A 17,102-nucleotide genomic window follows, 5' to 3' on the forward strand; every position below is an offset into this window, starting at 1 on the left:
TGGGGCAGGGGTGGAGAGCCTTTAACTTTCAAATGTTTTCCCACACTGGGACTGATGAGAAGTGAGTTTCCAGGGCCTGACTGATCACCTCGACCAGCATTCTTCCCTGTTTTGTTTTTCTTCTCAGTACCTCTGATTGGGGGTGGGGGGCAGGAAGCTGTTACCCAGGGAGGGCCTCCACTTTGGGCCACCATGAGCCCGAATGACAGGCCCCGGTGAGGAGCCTGGTCTCACACCAACAGCGTGACTCCGGAGAAGGGCTGGGAAGGTGAAGGGCTGGGGCCAAGTTTCCAGTCTCCTTTTGAAAGGGACACCAAACCAGTGGACTCCACTTGAGAAAGTGAAGTTGGCCAAGTCGAGATGCTGCTTTGGTTTTCATAGCCACTCGGCCAGGCACTCAATCCGTGCAGCCACACCCGCAAAGGGGAGGCGTCTCGCGTTGGAGGGGGACAGGAAATCAGGTCCTTGCAGAGAATGCCTGAGGGAAGCTGAGTGCAGGAAGCAGCCCAGTCACCTAGCTCCACCGATCCCCAGCCTGAGGAGGGTAATGGGGCCACTGAGCTCCCTGCTTCCACCTTTTCCTGGGACCTGCCTGAGGCCGTTCTGGAGGATGCCGCCTCCTGTTGCATATAAAGGAGCTCCCAGGATCGAGGGCGGAGGAGCAGGTGTTCCTGCTCCTGCCAGTGGGAGAGAGAATTCGGATCCTGGATCCCATCCCACTAAGACATCAGGTGATGCTGTGACTTGTCAGCACTGTCCCCTTGGCCTGTCCCAGTGCCCGCACCAGGAGCATCGGCCCTGGGAGAGCAGCGCAGCCCAGGGAACCCCCGGGAGGCCTACCTGTACCGCTGCTGCACCGACTGCCTCTCCGTGGCCTTGCACACGTGGCCTGCATAGTACAACAGGAAGAACAAGCAGTTCCAGGTGGTGGCGAACCAGGTCAGGGTGAAGGGTGCGTCGAACGTGCGGAAGGTCTGCTTGGCGAGCTGCGTGGAGCCGGCCCAGGAGGCGCACACGCATACCACCACCGCCAGGCCCCAGGTCAGCTTGCGGAGTCGCGGCCCCGAGCACCTGCAGCAGCGGCGGCTCGCCCGCCCGGCCTCCGCCCCCGCCGCTGCCTCCGTGGGGCCCGGGCCGTCCCGGGGGCGCTCCTCCCCTGTGGAGAGAGGGTGGTCAGGTTAGCGGGCTCCACACCTTCCCTGTGCCCAGAAGGTGTAATCCGCTGCCCTGGGGAGGGGGTGGGAGGTGGCTCCTTGAAACAAAACTTAGAGACCAGGGCACCCACCCACTGCTTTGGTCATGGCCAGCTACCCCGGAGAGAAGATGGGGAGCTTCCTGAAATAAAACTTAAATAGAAGAGCCCTGGCTGGTGTGCCTCAGCAGACTGAGCACTGGCCTGTGAACCAAGAATTGTAGGTTCGATTCCCAGTCAGGGCACATACCTGGGTTTCAGGCCAGGTCCCCAGTAGGGGGCGTGTGAGAGGCAACCACACATTGATGTTTCTCTCCCTCTCTCTCCCTCCCTTCCCCTCTCTAAAAATAAATAAATAAAATCTTTAAAAAACCTTAAATTGAAGAGATTTTCTTTGGCTTTCTTATCCTCCCCCCACCCTCCACGGCGTGTTGGAAATGCTTGATCTCAGGCCTAACCTCAGATCCCCAGAGCCAGAATCTGCATTTCAAGCCTTGGGAAACACTTCCCCAGGACACAAGAAAATCATGGAAATAGTGCCCTGCAGTCTGTGTCTGCTGCCTGAGCTGCTGTGCTCCTGGGCCCAGGGCAGCGCCCAGGTCCAGGATTCCTACCTGAGGGAGCCCCAGGCCTTCACCTCTTAAAGCTCCCAGGGCTGGACAGAAGCCACACCCTGTCTGTCACTTAAAGGCACTGACGCCAAGATTCTCATCTTATTTTGCATGTATGGCAGAAATGGACTTTTCCCTCTTATCTCTGTATTTGGTCTGACTGGCTTCCTGCCCATGGCCTCCAGTCCCACTTAAAAACCACAGCCTCGGGCGGCTGGTGCTGTGGAAGGCCTCGCTCCAGCGCGTGTGACTTCTGCAAACCAGGCTGGGCGGCACTGCTCCCACAGACCACGAGAAGGTGGCAAGGGTGTTCTTTTCCACTGTTTGGTTTTCATTCACCATTGTGTGGATGTGAGTCAGGTGGAAAGTGGCCCAGAGCTGCAGCCTGCACAAGGTGGAGCCACGGACACATGCACATTGCAGGAGGTGGGAACTTGCCTTTCCCTCTTGGCCCGGCACCCCGCACCAGGGGCACACAGCGTTCAGAGGCCGGCCCACTGTAGGGGTGCAGGAGGGGGGCACAAAGTATGCTGGGTCACACGCACTCTATGTATTTTGTTTAAACTTAATAATTCTTTAAGTAGCTTTAATCACGTTAAACGAAGTTTTGCATATCATGCTTCCTGGCACATAATCATTCTACGGGGCAAAATCCTGATTCGAGTCCTCTGCTGTGCAGGTGTTGGCGAAGGTCATCATTAACTGCCAGCCCTGGGTGACCCGTTTTAGCTAGAGGCCAGTCACGGAGAGATAGTGTCCTTCACGACGCCCTCTACATTGTGCTTCATCACCTTCGCTAATATTTAACCTCCCTCTCCCTGTTATTTTTCATGTATGTGTAGGTCCTAGTCAGAAAGTTCTCCCAGGGGAGAACCCAATGCTTAACCACTCTCTGGGCTTCCAGCACGCTGTCTGTCTGTCTGTCTGTGTCACGGGCTGCAGGGCAGGGAGAAGCAGAGGAGGACAAAGGCAGGCAGCCACCAGGGCGTTTCAACTGCTGACAGAATCCCCGAAACTTAGGGCAAATTCAGTTTCAGTTTATACGCTGGAGACCCGACTTTTGGGGTCATCCTCTGTGACCTTTCATTCGGGTCATTTCTAAGCAGCCTTGAGGGTTAGGAGGTTTCTCGACTACCACATCCCTGCCAAAAAGTCATGCCGGAGAGGTAGCTTTGGAGATAAAAAGCCCGTGTGGAAGTCAAGTGTGGCTTCACAGTCCTGGCATCCCACTGAGACTGGACTCTGGACGAGGCTGAGGGAATTCCGGTGCACATCACGTTTTCACACTTGGTTCTTCGTCACGGGAAACAAAGTTTGACAACTTAAGGAAGTAGTGATGGCTGATGCTGCGTCGCTGTTACGATGGAAGAGAAAACCACCAAATCATGTAGCACTGGCTTGTTAAAAGGCTCCCATAGATCTGGATTGAACACACTATTGTCTGACCTCTACCCTGTCTGGATCATTTACCCAGGGGACGAGTGATAACACCGAAGCGAAATGAAGACATTTGAAACTAAAACCTACACTATCATTTAAAAATAAGATAGAATGGTATTCCCCAAGTGTCATGCAGTTACCAGGCATTACGAGAAAAAGAATTCTGTGATCAGAAAAGTCTGGGAAACACCAGCTACGGCAGAGACAGGTTCCTTGGCTGCAGGAACACTCAGGGCTAATGGGCCTTGTGACTTTCCGAAAGCAGCTACAGAGTGGGTGCTTCCCTGCTGTTCAAATGTGACACCCGTGGTGGGACGGGCGTCCCTCAGAGCGCACACTGGGAGACGCTGGGATGAACCCATAAAGAAGCAGAGACACCCAAACCCTAATTCATAGAGAACCATCTATTTCACGGCCTCTCAGAATAACAACCATTTATCAATTGCATTACCTTACTCATTCCCAACACTTCTGTCAAACTAGATCTACCTCATGCAAGCTAAAAAGATTCCTTTTTAAAAAGATTTTATTCGCTTTTAGAGAGAGGGGAAGAGAGATAAAGAGAGGGAGAGAAACATCAATGTGTGGTTGCCTCTCATGCGCCCCCTACTGGGGACCTGGCCCACAGCCCAGGCATGTGCCGTAGACTGGAAGTTGAAATGGTGACCCTTTGATTTGTGGTCTGGCACTCATCCTCTGAGCCACACCAGCCAGGGCTAAGCCTATTCTTTACAAATATTCTCCAAAATACTGAATAGCATAAATAAAAACAATCTCTAGTAATCTTGTGCCCTGAGATATTGCTGTTGGTACCGTGCTGCATTTCTCCCATCTTTTGTGCCTGCGCCCCCCCCCCCACATAGATCACGCCCTGTTTTCATCCAGCATTCACTCATCCTCCGGCACAACAGCAAGGACTTTGTCATTCCCGTGGGGCTGCACACAGTCGCCGCACCCTCGGCGTTTCGGTTGGCTAGGAAGTCACCGGGAAGCGTGTGCCCATTGCCGAGAGTTGGGCGGCCAGTCAATAAATATAAAACGGACTATGTTCTTCAGGAAGCTGCAGTCAGTCTGGGAATCGCCAACGGCCCTGTGAAAGGACTGCAGACCACTACATGCAAAACGGACAGGTCTGGACTGTCGTAGAAATTCCGAGGACGGTGTCACCGGCGTGGGCTGTGGCGATAATAGGGAGACAGGCAGAGAAGGCAGAGTGAGGCCTGGGCCTGCAGGGGCAGTGAGGGAGACGCTGAGACCCCGTATCCACTGTGACGCCCCGTCTGGCTCTGCTCCCCCCATGAAACAGGTCGGATATTCAGCCAGGTTGGCCGAAGGGACTAGAGCAAGTTCAGATGCCAACCTTACTGTATTTAGGAAGCACACGCCCCACTATCCATGACAAACAGACGTCGAAAACTAAAGAATCCGTGCAGAGTGGCAATGAATTTGGTGAGCAGACACGTTTGTTCCCCGCTATGTGAAATGCTGCAAAAGCACCCCCGCAATGTGCACCATCCTCAGGGTCATTGGCAATGAGCTAGCTGTCCAATTTGCACTCAGATGTAGAGAGAATGACTTTTGAGGGGCCAGTTTCCTTTCTCGAAAGCCTCTCAAATCTCCACGTGCGGGACATGCTGGTTTCCCTTCCCTCCCCTCCTAAATCGCAAGCCCAGCGATTCCAGTTTGATGAGTGCCCCACCTTTATGACAGCAGTGGATGCTGCGTGAGCCTCACCCGCTTCCTGCCCCAGCCCCTTTGGCCACCCTCACACGAGGAGAAGTGCTGTCTGTCCCCCTCAGTCCCAATACCTTCCCCACTCACAATCCCAGTATTTGTATGTTCCACTCCAACCCAGCATTTAGCCAGCGGTTCTGGGAGCGACGCAGACTGGATGGAACCCCGGCTGTGCCAACAGGTGCTGTGGTTGTGGAGTCAAGCGTCTCCCTTCTGCTGTCGCCTCTGAAGGCTCTGGTTATGCCACTTAACCACTGAGAAACGTGGGGGACCGGCGGGCTCTCCCCTGCGCGGTGGCCTGAGTTGCTTCCATGGAGTGTTTTGGAGATGGTGTGTGTGCACGCACATGTGTAGGAAGAGCATCCTCCCGGGCCCAGCGCACACTCCATGGCACGATGGGATGTGACCGCACCTGGGCACAAGCTTGCATTCTGAGCCATCACTGAGTCAGGCAGTTTCAGTGCCCCCACCTGCAAAGCCGCACGCGATACCTGTCTCCTGCCAGGGATTTAAAAGTGTTCACGCTCCTCAGTCAAGCAGAAGGGGAACCCGCAGGCTCAGGAGACGGAGCCTCCAGGTCACGACTGGTGAGCTGGCGGTTGGTGTGGCTGCCAAGTCCCTCGGGGCCAAGGCACGTCCTTCATCTCATGAGCCAGCCCCTGTTTCCCCCGAGAAAATGATGAATTGGGTGCTTGTTATGTTTATTCTGTGAAAGTCAATTATATGAGAAAACAAGAAAAATTGAAAAATCATGTACTTTCAAAGTTCCCATAACACGGCTCTTTCAGACTTTCCGGAGAACACAAATGCTGCTTTTTTGAGGTTGCCCGAGAAGAAGTGGACCCTTGGCGACTCTATGAAACTGTCTGGGAGGTCTGCGCTGAGAGCGTGCCTGAGTCACATCTCAGAGGAAGGGGGGCCTGGAGTTGGGGTCAAAGGCCACTCTCGGGCTGGCGCGTCCCACCCTCCCGAAAGCAAAGGAGCTAGCATTGCACTGAGAATGGAGAGGCCCCTCCCAATGACATCTCCATCAATGGGATGTGTACAGTTATTTTTATAGCTCTTTTTGAGGCTGATTTTCATAAACATAACATTCACTTGTTTAAGGAGAAGTCTACTTCATGATTTTTAGTAAATTTACAGCATTGTGAAGCCATCACCACTGTCCAGTCTTTGAACATTTCCATCACCTCACGATCAGTCTTTGTGCTAATTCACAATCCTTCCGTGTTTCTACCCCTAGCTTCAGGCCGCCACAAATCTGCGTTCTCTCCCTACAGATCTGGCCATTCTGGATATTTCATAAAACACGTAGGCCTTTGCATCCGCCCTCTCACTTATCCCAGTGTCTTTGGGGTTCGCCCATGTCACAGCCAGTGTCAGCAGGCCACCCCTCTTCACAGCTGCGTAGTATTCCACCGGGCAGACGTTCTGCACTGTGCTCACCCATCCGTCTGCTGATGGACATGTGCGTGGTTTTGTTTTGGCTACTGGGAATAATGCCCCTGTGAACACTCACACACAGGGCCTTGTGTGACTCACATGTTCTCATTTCTCTTGGGTGGACATGTTCAGGGTTTAGGCCGCTCATCTGTCACACATTTGTTGGCACCCACTGTGGGCACAGGCAGACACAGCCTCGCATGGAAGGGCTTGCCCAGTGCACGTGACAGTGGCCTCAGTGCCTCCAACTGCATCCAATCAGGACGCTGCTGGGAGCTGCTCTGGGAGCTAGAACTGTCCCCTTTTCTGGGACCTCCCCCTTTTCAGGGACCTCCCCCTTTTCAGGGACCTCCCCCTTTTCCAGGGGTGGGGGAAGCAGGCCAGGTGGACGACTCTCCACTTACTGACCACTGACGCGCACTGACGTCGGTTTAGGATGGCCCCCCCCCCGCCCCACAGCTTTTGTAAAAGGAGGGGCTGGGGAGAAAGCTTGTGTTTACACTTGGCCATTGCAAGTGTAAGTCATCTCCCAAAAATGCAGTTTGGGTTTTGTTTACCTCATCTGCTCATTAAATACTTGCTCAGGAAATTCGTGTGTGATTTTTTGACGCAGTGGTTTGGAGGAAAGGGACGAGGCTGTCACATGACAAAGGCCGCCGCAGCCCCCGGGTGTCCCATGGCACCCCCCATTTCACATACCCCGGCCCATGACCCCTCCCTGCACGGGCCAGGCCGCCTGTTGGGATTCCGGGGCTTGGGGTCAGAAAATCCTCCCGCTCTTCACACGTGGCCGAGGCCCCAGTCACATTCCTGACTAGCACTGGTCCCGGGGACAGACCGAAATCCACAGACGGTCGACACTGGATGCTGACCCTGAGTTCGGGACGAGGCGAGGGCACAGGAAGCAGAGGGACAAGCGACGGCGAAACACCTGGTATCTATGTAGCGCTCTCTGCTCAGAGGTCTTAGGTATCGTTTTTCACCTGTGATGATGCTGGCGGATGGTGTGACTGTCCCTGTTTCTCAGACCAGACAGCTGAAGCCCGGAGAGGTGTCCCATCCAGGTCACGGGGCGGCAAGCGGCTGAGATGCACCGCAGGCATGGTGGGCTCCACAGGGGCGGCAGGGATGGACAGCGTCCCCATCCTCCCCTCTGAGTAGGGGTTGGAGCCCGGGTTGGAGCTGCCCATCACTGAGGGGGACTTCAGGTTTCCAGAGCACAGGCCCATTTCTAAATTTGGGGGAGCCTGAATGTGGGGGGAGGACTCTGGCTGGGACTTGCCACACTGCAATGTCATGGACTGAGTGTTTTGTTCCCCTCCCCCCACCATATTCATACGTTGAAGCCCCACCCCCCAGTGTGGCTGCATTTGGAGATGGAGCCCCTAAGGAAGTAATTGGGTCAATGAGGCCATAAGGGTGGGGCCCGATCTGAGAGGCTTGCTGGCCTGGGGAGAAGAGGCGGCGGGCAGGGAGCACGCTCACTGGCTCTCTCCGTTGGCACAGGGAGGAAGGGCCTGTGAGGACCTGTGAGCGGGTGGCCATCAATGAGCCGGCAGGAGAACCCTCACCAGAAACCAGATTGCTGGCACCTTGATTGTGAGCTTGCAGCCTCTAGATCTGTGAGAAAATAAATGTCTTGTTTAAGTCACCCGTCTGTGGTTCTTTGTCATCGTGGCTGAGACTCCCCCAGGGTGTGACGGTGGAGACGGTGCTGTGCTTGGGAAGGTGAGTGGCGCGGGCCCAGGGCTGCCACTGTGCAGCAGGTGGTGGCCGCGCCAGGACAGAGGGTGTCTGACAGCCTCTGAGGAGGAGGAATCATGCTGGAGGCCGAGGCTGGGAGCACAGGTGCCACCTCGCAGGCCTGAAGCCTTTGCTGTGAGTGGTGCCCGGGCGGTGGGTGGAGACAGCAGATGACAAGGCCGCCACGGAGTTGTTCGTAGAAACCACAGTTACTCCCCTGCTGTGGACGCAGGCCCGGGTGCCGCTCTGGGGTGGAGTGGGGTGGGGGGCGGCTTCTCTAGACTCCCTGAAGCTATGCCCTCAGCAGCCTCAGAGCTGGGCTGAATCAGGCCGAGACCTGGGCCACTTCCCCGCTTCCACCACCATCTCAGCAAACAGACTCCTGGGCTGGCACTTGCTCCCACCCCGCAGCTCCTTAGGGGCTGCAGAACAATGGCCAAGCGTCCAAATAACAGCGGCCTGCAGTGGGTTTAAGACAAGCCTGGAATGCTTGTGGCCTCAGGCGAACGTGACTTGCGAGGGAATGACTGGATGCGGGTGAGCGTGAGACAACGCTGTTTGTGCCCTGCTGGGGGCTAGGCCCCTGTTTCCGTGCCAGGTCGGGAAACGTTGGAGCCTGAGCAATCGGTTTTCATCCGGGCCCTCCCTGCATGTGGGATCCTGCAGCTTTCTGGAATCTCCCATCCACAGGAGGCCTCTGTACACAGCAGGCACTCACCTTGGCTCACGACCCACGCACAAGCACAGATAAACACACGCTCTCCTCTTTTCTGATGTTTCCCCCTGTCCGAGGGAGGCTCCTCCAACTTCCACGTGGGCCAGAGTTCGGCGGTCAGCACTCCGGGGGAGCGGAGCTTTTACAGGAGGGCTGACCAGGTGCAGGCCGCCCCTCCGGGCAGTCTGGGCTCTGCGGGGAGGGGGCGGGCTGGTGCCTTCCCCCTGGCGGGAGCTGGAGCACAGAGCAGTGTTTTAACTGATGGCATGGGTTATGAAGAACAAGACACTGGTTTCTGGAACATGCCTCCAGTGCTCGGCAGAGTCGCGCGTCTGAGGCAGGACTAAGCTTGCTCGGTCAGGGATGGAGGCGGGGGGTCTGCCTTGAGGTTCGAACTGTCCTCCTCGGCTTCATCACCCACCCGGGGCCAAGCCTCCTGCGCCCACTGAGGGCGACATGGCTGAGCCCAATCCAGTCAGTGAGGCTTTTCTGAGAAAACGCCGGGGCTGCCCCAGGCAAGGCGTGGAAGGAGCATGCTCTCTGGGTCTTTCTGTGCCTCTTTTTGCACTGCCCCAGCCCTAGGGGTCCTCTGTCAAGTCCAGTGGCTCCTGCTGCTAAAGATTCATGGAGCAAGCACTCATGTGGCTGGTGTTCCCCCCTGCTCTAATGCCAAAGACCGCCTGGAAAGCGTGTGCTTCCGCCTGGACACACAGGCACACACATGCACAGGCACACACTAGCACACAGCCACACATGCATGCACACAGGCGTGCACACACAATAACACACACACAGGCACTCACAAGACACACGGGCACAGTCACACACACATATGCACACAGGCACACATGTAAAGCGTATGTGCACGCACAAATGCGTGCACACACAGAAAAGCACACATGCACACACACACAAGTATGCACACACAGACACACACAGGCCACATTTCTTCTTTGCCCCGGGTTTCACTCCCTCGGAGCTCTGCAGAGAAGCCGATCTCCGTTAACGAGCAAGCAACCTAACAGACTGGTCACATGCTCCTGCTGGCAGGGCCAAGGCCAGGCCTATTCTTTTTTTCAATCCTAACCTGAGGACACGCCCACTGATTTTAGAAAGAGGGGAAAGGAGGGAGAGAAACATCAATGTGAGATCAATCGGTTGCCTCTCGCATGTGCTGACCGGGAATCGAACCCACAACCTTTTGGTTTATGGGGCGATGTTCCAACCAGCCGAGCCACCCAGCCAGGGCAAGACCTATGCCAATCCCCTTTGTTTTCAGTAGAGAGAAGACTGGACTCCCGGAGGCGAGCGTACACGCCCGGCTGACAATTAGCTGGTGGGGAGCGGGAGTGACATGCCTGTCCTGACCCTCCAGCAGTGTTCTTCCCTGGCACGCATCCCAAGTCACACGATGTCTGAACCAGTGGAAACGCAATGCTCGCCAAAAAGGCTTTTATGAATCGCATCTCTCCTGGCTCTTCTGAACCCCCCGCTGCCTCTGCCAGCCCTCAGTCCCATCCGTCATGCCTGCGAACAGCCCCACGTCTGACCTCACGAAGACGACCAGAGTCAGGGCGCCCACTGCACCTCCACACTCCCCGGTCTCTGACGTCTCCCGGTCCCTCCTTTTCCAGGCCTTTCCCCTCTCTTTCCGCCTGTTCCCTCTGCCTCCTCCAGGACAATGCTGTATCATCACCCTCCTCTTGGGGACACCTTAGACCTGTCCTGGAACCAGCCTCCAGCCCCCGTTTACAGTAACACCTGGCTCTCGAAAGACCTCTGCCCTTCCCGCTAAAGACACCGTAAGCCTCCTGCCCCTCCCTCCACTGAACACCTGGACCACGCTCCTGACCGGCTTTCCTCCTCCCTTGCCACCACCTGCCCTTGCAATCTGGTGTGCAGACCAGCCCCCACTTACAACTGTTGCTACACCCCACCCCCCGCACCTGCTGTATCTGCTCCCCCCTCCCACTGCCTCGTTCTGGGATCCTTCCTGTGGTTTCCTTGCTGCTTCGAACGTTCAGCCTTCTCCTCTGCCTTTCGCTCTCCCTGTGCACGCGGCCATCAGGGCTCAGCATCATCCCCAGAGTCACCTCTCTCCCACCTGACTTGTCTCCCAGCCTTCACCATGCCTTCTCCCACCTCCTCACCTGCTACCTGCCTCCCCTGAAGGCCCCACCCACCTCACACTCCCCCCTCCAGACTGACTTCCCATCTGCCCCTTGAATGCACCCCCACTGCTGCATTCAGACGTTCAGACTCAGTCTTCAGGGTGTCTTCCTGGCCCCCTCTCCTGCCCTCCTACCTACACTCTGCCAGCACGGCCTGCCACTCCCCCTCGGCCCTGTCCTTATCCTCGAGTGGAAGGTGCAGGGGGTAGGGCACAGGCGGGCCAGGCAGCAGTGGCCTCGCAGGGCGACGTACCTATGGCCCTGGACTCTGGTCCCTCCCCTGTACGGTGGGCACAGCTCCACCACACACAGGGGTGCACAGGGGCATCCGAGGACAGAACTACGCAATGCAAGTCGAGGGTGCGTGACAAGTGTGAAGCAAATGTCACCACACGATCCTGACCATCAGCTCAAGTTCGGGGACTGCAGTCACCTCCCACCATGGCTCCCTGTCTCCACGGACACCCTCCTGCAGTTTGTCAAACTTTTTCCACTGTTGCCTTCCCTGAGTGTGCACGCATGCACACCTCTGACATGAGTGTCACAGGTCAACCCCGACTCTTTTTCTTTAATCCTCACCTAAGATACGTTTGTTGATTTAAGAGAGAGCGAGAAACACTATGTGCGAGAGAAACATCGCTATCGATGGGTTGCCTCCCACACATACCCCGACCGGGGATCGAACCTGCAGCCTCAACCAACGGAGCCACACTGGCCAGGGCTCGGCCTTGATTCTCACTGCGTGTGCTAGACACACTTCGGCATTTCTGACTCCATCTTAGTTCCTTTAGTAACAACACTCACTGTGACGGACGAAATCTGTTTAATGGCCCATCCTGAACCACGGCTCTGTAAGGTGGTCGTAGGCTTGCACAGCGTCTTTCTCCTCTTCAATGGCTCCCCTTCCTGACTGTTTCAATCCACTCTCCTGCGGCCCCAGCATCAGCCCGAGGTCAGCCTTGGCCTCAGCCCTGCCCTCCCCCTACTTCTTAAGACCCTTGCAGGTCCCCGCCAGGTGACCTCTTTCCTAACGCTGCACCTTCGTCCATGGAGCTACCTGTGCCAGGAACACTGTGTCCCCACCGCCCACCTGTGACTGCTGGGAGCCTCCTGCACCGTGGCCCCCTGAGGCTGCCCCCAGGGAGGTCAGCACCACTGTGTTGTCACCACCCGGAGGTGGGTGACAGGAAGGACCCGAGGCCACATCCATACTCAGCAGAAAAGAGCGTGCCTTGACAGCATGTCATTTTGGCGAAGCAAGGGGTAACGGTGGCAGAGGGCCGCTAGTGGCCTCTGCGTCCCAGCCAAAGTGGGCTCTCCCGCCCTCTGCTGACACACACCGCGTATTTTATACCCCTTGCGGAATTTTAAACAGTTGCACTTGCACGTGTACCCACGATTCTGTGCATTGGCGACATCTCTTGCTTGTTTGGAAGCTCTGACGGGTCGAGGACTATACTGAACTCCCAGCCAGCACCCTCGGGGACAGCCAGCTGATTCTCCCACACGTACCCGGTAACATATTTGATCGATACATGAACGACTGTTGTCACTGAGCTTTCGGGCCCAGGGCAAGCCAACCTGGGAAATATTGGGGGGCATGGGAACTCTTTGGCACTGTTCTTCTTAAGACACCTCTCAGACAGGGCCCATGGGGCTGGGGCCACCCACAGTAACCTCCCCTGCCCTCCCTGGAGGACAGTCTCATCCCATTAATGCAGACGGAGTAGCCACACCGACCCTGGAGACAGCTGAGGCAGGCTGCCTGTCCCGGAGCAGAGACCCAAGAAGTGTCCCCACAGCAGCGAGCCCCGGCAGTCACCCGGGTCGTGCTGTGGTAGGAGCTTAGGGGTCAACACCTCCTGAGCCCTCGCAGGGCGCCGTGAGCGGGGGTCCCTGTCACTGCTACTTAAGTGGGACGCGGCCATGCCAAGGTTCCACGATGGTTTGGAGTCAGGCAGACACGGATGTGACACTGGGTTCCCCGGCTTTCTAGCTGCTTGTTGTTGTGTCAGCGACTTCTCTGGGCCTCAGTGTCCCCATCTGTAAATTGGGACAACGTGCTCGCCCTTCCTCTAGGAGGAATAGAGATAATAGAGCCACCTCCCCAAGCAAATGCCTGCAATATGGTGGGCTCCTTAGCAACAGCCATTGTTCCCCTTGCTAAGAGGGTCGTATCGTCACCCCGGTTTCCACAGGACAGAACTGATTCCCGGAGAGCTCCAGTCATCAGTCAAGGTTACTTGGCTCGGCTGGAGGTATGGGCACCACACGCAGCCCATCGGCCCCACAGCCCCCCTTTCCACAGCACTGCACGCTGCCGGCCCCGTGGGGTGGTTATTACACTGCTCTCAGCTGCCTGTCCCCAGCGAATGTCCCTCTACTGAACGTGTACTACAGACAGCCCCAGTGAATCCCACTCTACGAGGACGTGTCACCGATCAATACTCAGCATCTGCGCTTGATGGGGAAGCCAGGAAGGATGGGAAAACAAGAGGCGCTGTCGGACAGGCCAGACGCCACCTAGAAACCGCACTCCGATAGACCCTCAAGCCCCATCAGAGGCCCAGATGCTGTCTCCCCAGGGTGGGCGCTGCCTGGCCTGGCCGCACACAGCCTCCGCCCCTCCACCCCAGACAGAGCCCCCCTCTGGGGCTGACGTGGCTCCTTACTCCAGGTGCCTGGCCTCTGCCTGGAGAGCCCCTGGGCTGCTCAGTATCAGGGCCCTGCGCCCCTTGGTTCTTAGCTCTGAACCTGAACTTGCCACCTGGCACTAGGTAACTTAGCTGTCTGCATGTCGTCTCTTTCCCCGCTAGACTGAAACTTCTTCAGCAGAATGAAGTGTTTGTCAGGCAAACAACGTCATCTTGCCCCGCCTTCCTGAGTTTGAGTCCCACCGGGCATGGCATTTTCTGGTTGGGTTTTATATGTCCTGCAGGCTGGTGACTCCCCCTGGAAGACACGCTCCGCATGCTAACTCATTGTCCTCACTGGCTGCGTCCTGGGGCTGTCCTGTCTGCCAGCCACACGGAAACAGCCACAGCACGGGGACCACCGTGCCCTGTGCATCCAAGACAAAAAAGTGATTCAACACTTCCAAATAAGCACACAGGATGCGGATGCTTTCAAAAAATAGACCCAAAGTCACATTCAACAGAGACAACCAGGAGAAACGCCAGGCAGAGGCACAGAGCTGCCCGTCAGCCCCGGCCTTGGAGTGCAGGCGTCCAAGGCCCTGGCCTGTCCTTTGCGGAGGGACAGACAGGTGTCTTCCATGGAAAGGGCTTTCTAGTGTCACAGAACTTGGCAGATGCTTCTAGATACTGTCCCCACACACCTACTCCTTTTTAAAAAATTTAACCTTTATTGTATTTTTTCCCCACCCACACACCTACTCTTTGAGGGCAGGAAGAAGGTACTGAAGGTGTGAGACAGCCTGCGACTGGAGGACTGCCTGGCAGGTCGGAAGCACCTACTGTGTGCTGGGCACCTGCTAGGCACTGCCGCCTACCCCCCTCATTTTGAGGCTGCAGAGGTAGGGTGTTTACTTCCACTTTGTGGTTCAGGAAACCGAGGCCAGAGTTCCTGCAAGTCCAACGGCCCCTGGAAAGAGGGCCGTCTAGAGCCCTGACCTGTCCCACGCTCAGTTTAATCCACTTTCCGTCACCCACAGATACTTATGCGCCCGCCACAGCGGGTTAAAAAGTCAAGCCCATGGTTTGCTAACAAGGCCGCTGGGGTGAACAGGGGCTAAAGCTCAGCTGGCAACAGCCCGAGGGAGTGGGGAAGGGGCCCCCCGACCCTTCCTGGCCTGCCACTCACTGCCCCCTGCAGCCATCTGAGGTCACGGGGCCCAGCCTGGGAGGCCTCCCCACCTCTGTCCGGGGCAGTGCAGCTCAGCTCATCCTGCCCAAGCTGGAGAGGAGATCCCACCTGCCTTACTTAAATGGTGGGGTGGGGGTAGGGGCAGGGGTGGGGGAACTTCCCCGAGGACCCCATGAGTGAACAAACCTTCCAGCTCCCCTAAGGAAATGAGGGCTGACCCTTCCTCTCCCCAGCTCACAGGCACACCTGGGCAAAGTCCCCAGTGAAGCTTGGGAATGCCCCCTCCTTCCAGCAGAGGCAACAGGTGCACCAAATCCAGGCGCCGTAGACAACGGATACTGAGTCTTACCTAAGGCTGGGGTGGGGGAGGGGAGGGGACAGCTAGATGAAGGAAAAAAATGAATTTCCTAAAGATACAAAATGATAACAAATAGGTAAGTAGTCTCAAGTTAGTGCAAAATGATGTTCTGAAAGCATGGGTTGGGGATCGGCCAGCCCAGGATTCCAATTGGGCTTCCCCACCCACTAGCCAAGGTCAGTCCACCTGCTGGGCCTCATAGTTGCCACCTGTAGGGATGGGGACACAGCACCAGGATGGCTATAGGCAGGCCTCTGTGGGCAGGGGCACCCATCTGTCCTGGGGGCTTCTGTCTGGCCCCACTGGTCCTTGGTCTTGAGGTACAAGTGAGAACTCACATGGGGAAAGAGGGTCCTCGGAAGACATCAAGCAGGGGTCCTGATTCCAGGCCACAGCCCCCGGGCAGGCAGGAGCCCCGGGGCCACCCTGCACTCGGGGCCTGAACTGGGCTCCTAGCTCAGGGCAGGTGAGGGCCTGGACCTGGGGGCTCCAACGTCCTCTCCCCACCGCTCTGGGACTGGCCCTTCCCAGCCTTCACCTGGCTGCCTCGGCAGCCCTGGGAGACCTGACCATTCCACTGCCTCCTGGGGGGAGGGTTAGGGGCTGAGAGGGGTCTCTCTCTGCTTCCCCCTCCCCCACATGGGAAAGCGAGGTCCCTCCCACTCAGGCTGTGTCTGAGTAAGGCTGGCTCTCTAGGCAGTCCGTGGGCTCCTTTGCCTGGTCTCTGCCTCGCAACCGCTGAGTGGGGGCAAGAACATGTTTACAGGCAGGTGGTGGCGTCTCTCTCCTCTGCGTGCCCTGCCAGTTCCCACGGAGGAGCTGGGGCTGGAGGTTCAGGGCACAGGGAGCACTCTTTGCCTGTGGCCCCTCCAGCAACACCGGGATCTGCCTGAGGAGGAGAGGCTCCAAACCTAGGACGCAAGTGTCTGTGAGTGCGGGGCCAACGGTGAGTGTCTGGGGAACCCTCCGCCCCCGCTCGCCAGCGCCACAGGCTAGGAAGTCGCTGAGGCCACTGCCGCTGCCGCTGCCGCGCAGATGTGCGGGGGTCTGCGCAGGAGGGAGCCCGTGCGCGGTGGCTGCGGCACCCTGGGCAGCCCCTCGGACCCCGTAGCAGCGGCTCCGAGCAGCCCGGGAGCTGCCAGGGGCCACCCCCACAGGCAGCTGCACTGCAGGGACGCTTCCCCGGGAACAGCGGCCCTCAGGCCAGGCAGCCTGGTGGCCTGGCGCCAGGAAACGCGCTACCCCGCCGGGGTACAGGCCTCCGCCCCCACCCCAGGCGTTACCTTCCACTTTGGTGAGGGTCAGGACCGGACTGTTGCAGGCGCTGAGCGGGGCCACCCGGGCCGAGTGCTTCTTCATGGTGAGCCGTCCGCCTGCAGGAGCCACGGTCGCCTACATCCTGGGACCGGCCGAGCGCCCTCGGTGCCCGCGGCCTCCCCCGTGCAGGAGCGCGAGGTTCGCCGCCCAGGCCCTGCCCCTGCTGCCAGCCGCGCTCTTGTCGCTGAGCTCACTGCGGCGGCTGCCCCGCGGAGCACATCTTCTCGGCCGCGCAGCCACTCCACACGCGCACAGCCTCCCGCCTGGGCTGCCGCAAACTCCGACGTCACGCCAAGTGCGCTCCCCACGCCCACCCCGGGCTCACCTGCTCCACCCCCGCCCCAGACGCCTGGCCCGCAGCCAGTCCCTCCCTCGGACCCTGGTCCTGGCTGCAGCCTTCCCGGCAGACTCCGGCCGGCCACCAGCTCTTGAAGCAGCCCTGATCAGGACCAGAGCACTGAGGGGGCCTGAGAACTTGACCTCGCACTCCACAAGTTCAGAAAAGGTGTGTGACTCTGGGTGGAGAGTTGACTCCTCCCTGTGCAGATTCTTT

At 57.6% G+C, this 17,102-nt stretch overlaps 1 protein-coding gene across 1 annotated transcript in view; it reads right to left on the minus strand.

Moving 5' to 3' along the window:
- The window catches only part of SLC35F3 (solute carrier family 35 member F3), a 76,669-nt gene extending 59,787 nt beyond the window's left edge, over positions 1–16,882 (minus strand). Inside the window, exons 1-2 of the mRNA XM_045196659.2 lie at positions 16,516–16,882; positions 841–1,156 (exon numbers count right to left, since the gene is read on the minus strand). Of these exons, the coding sequence (XP_045052594.2) occupies positions 841–1,156; positions 16,516–16,591 (392 nt within the window). The 5' untranslated portion in view covers positions 16,592–16,882. The remainder of the gene's footprint in view (positions 1–840; positions 1,157–16,515) is intronic.
- Between the last annotated feature and the right edge of the window lie 220 nt (positions 16,883–17,102).

The sequence above is a fragment of the Desmodus rotundus genome, chromosome 10 (genome assembly GCF_022682495.2).
Source record: "Desmodus rotundus isolate HL8 chromosome 10, HLdesRot8A.1, whole genome shotgun sequence".
NCBI lineage: Eukaryota > Metazoa > Chordata > Mammalia > Chiroptera > Phyllostomidae > Desmodus > Desmodus rotundus.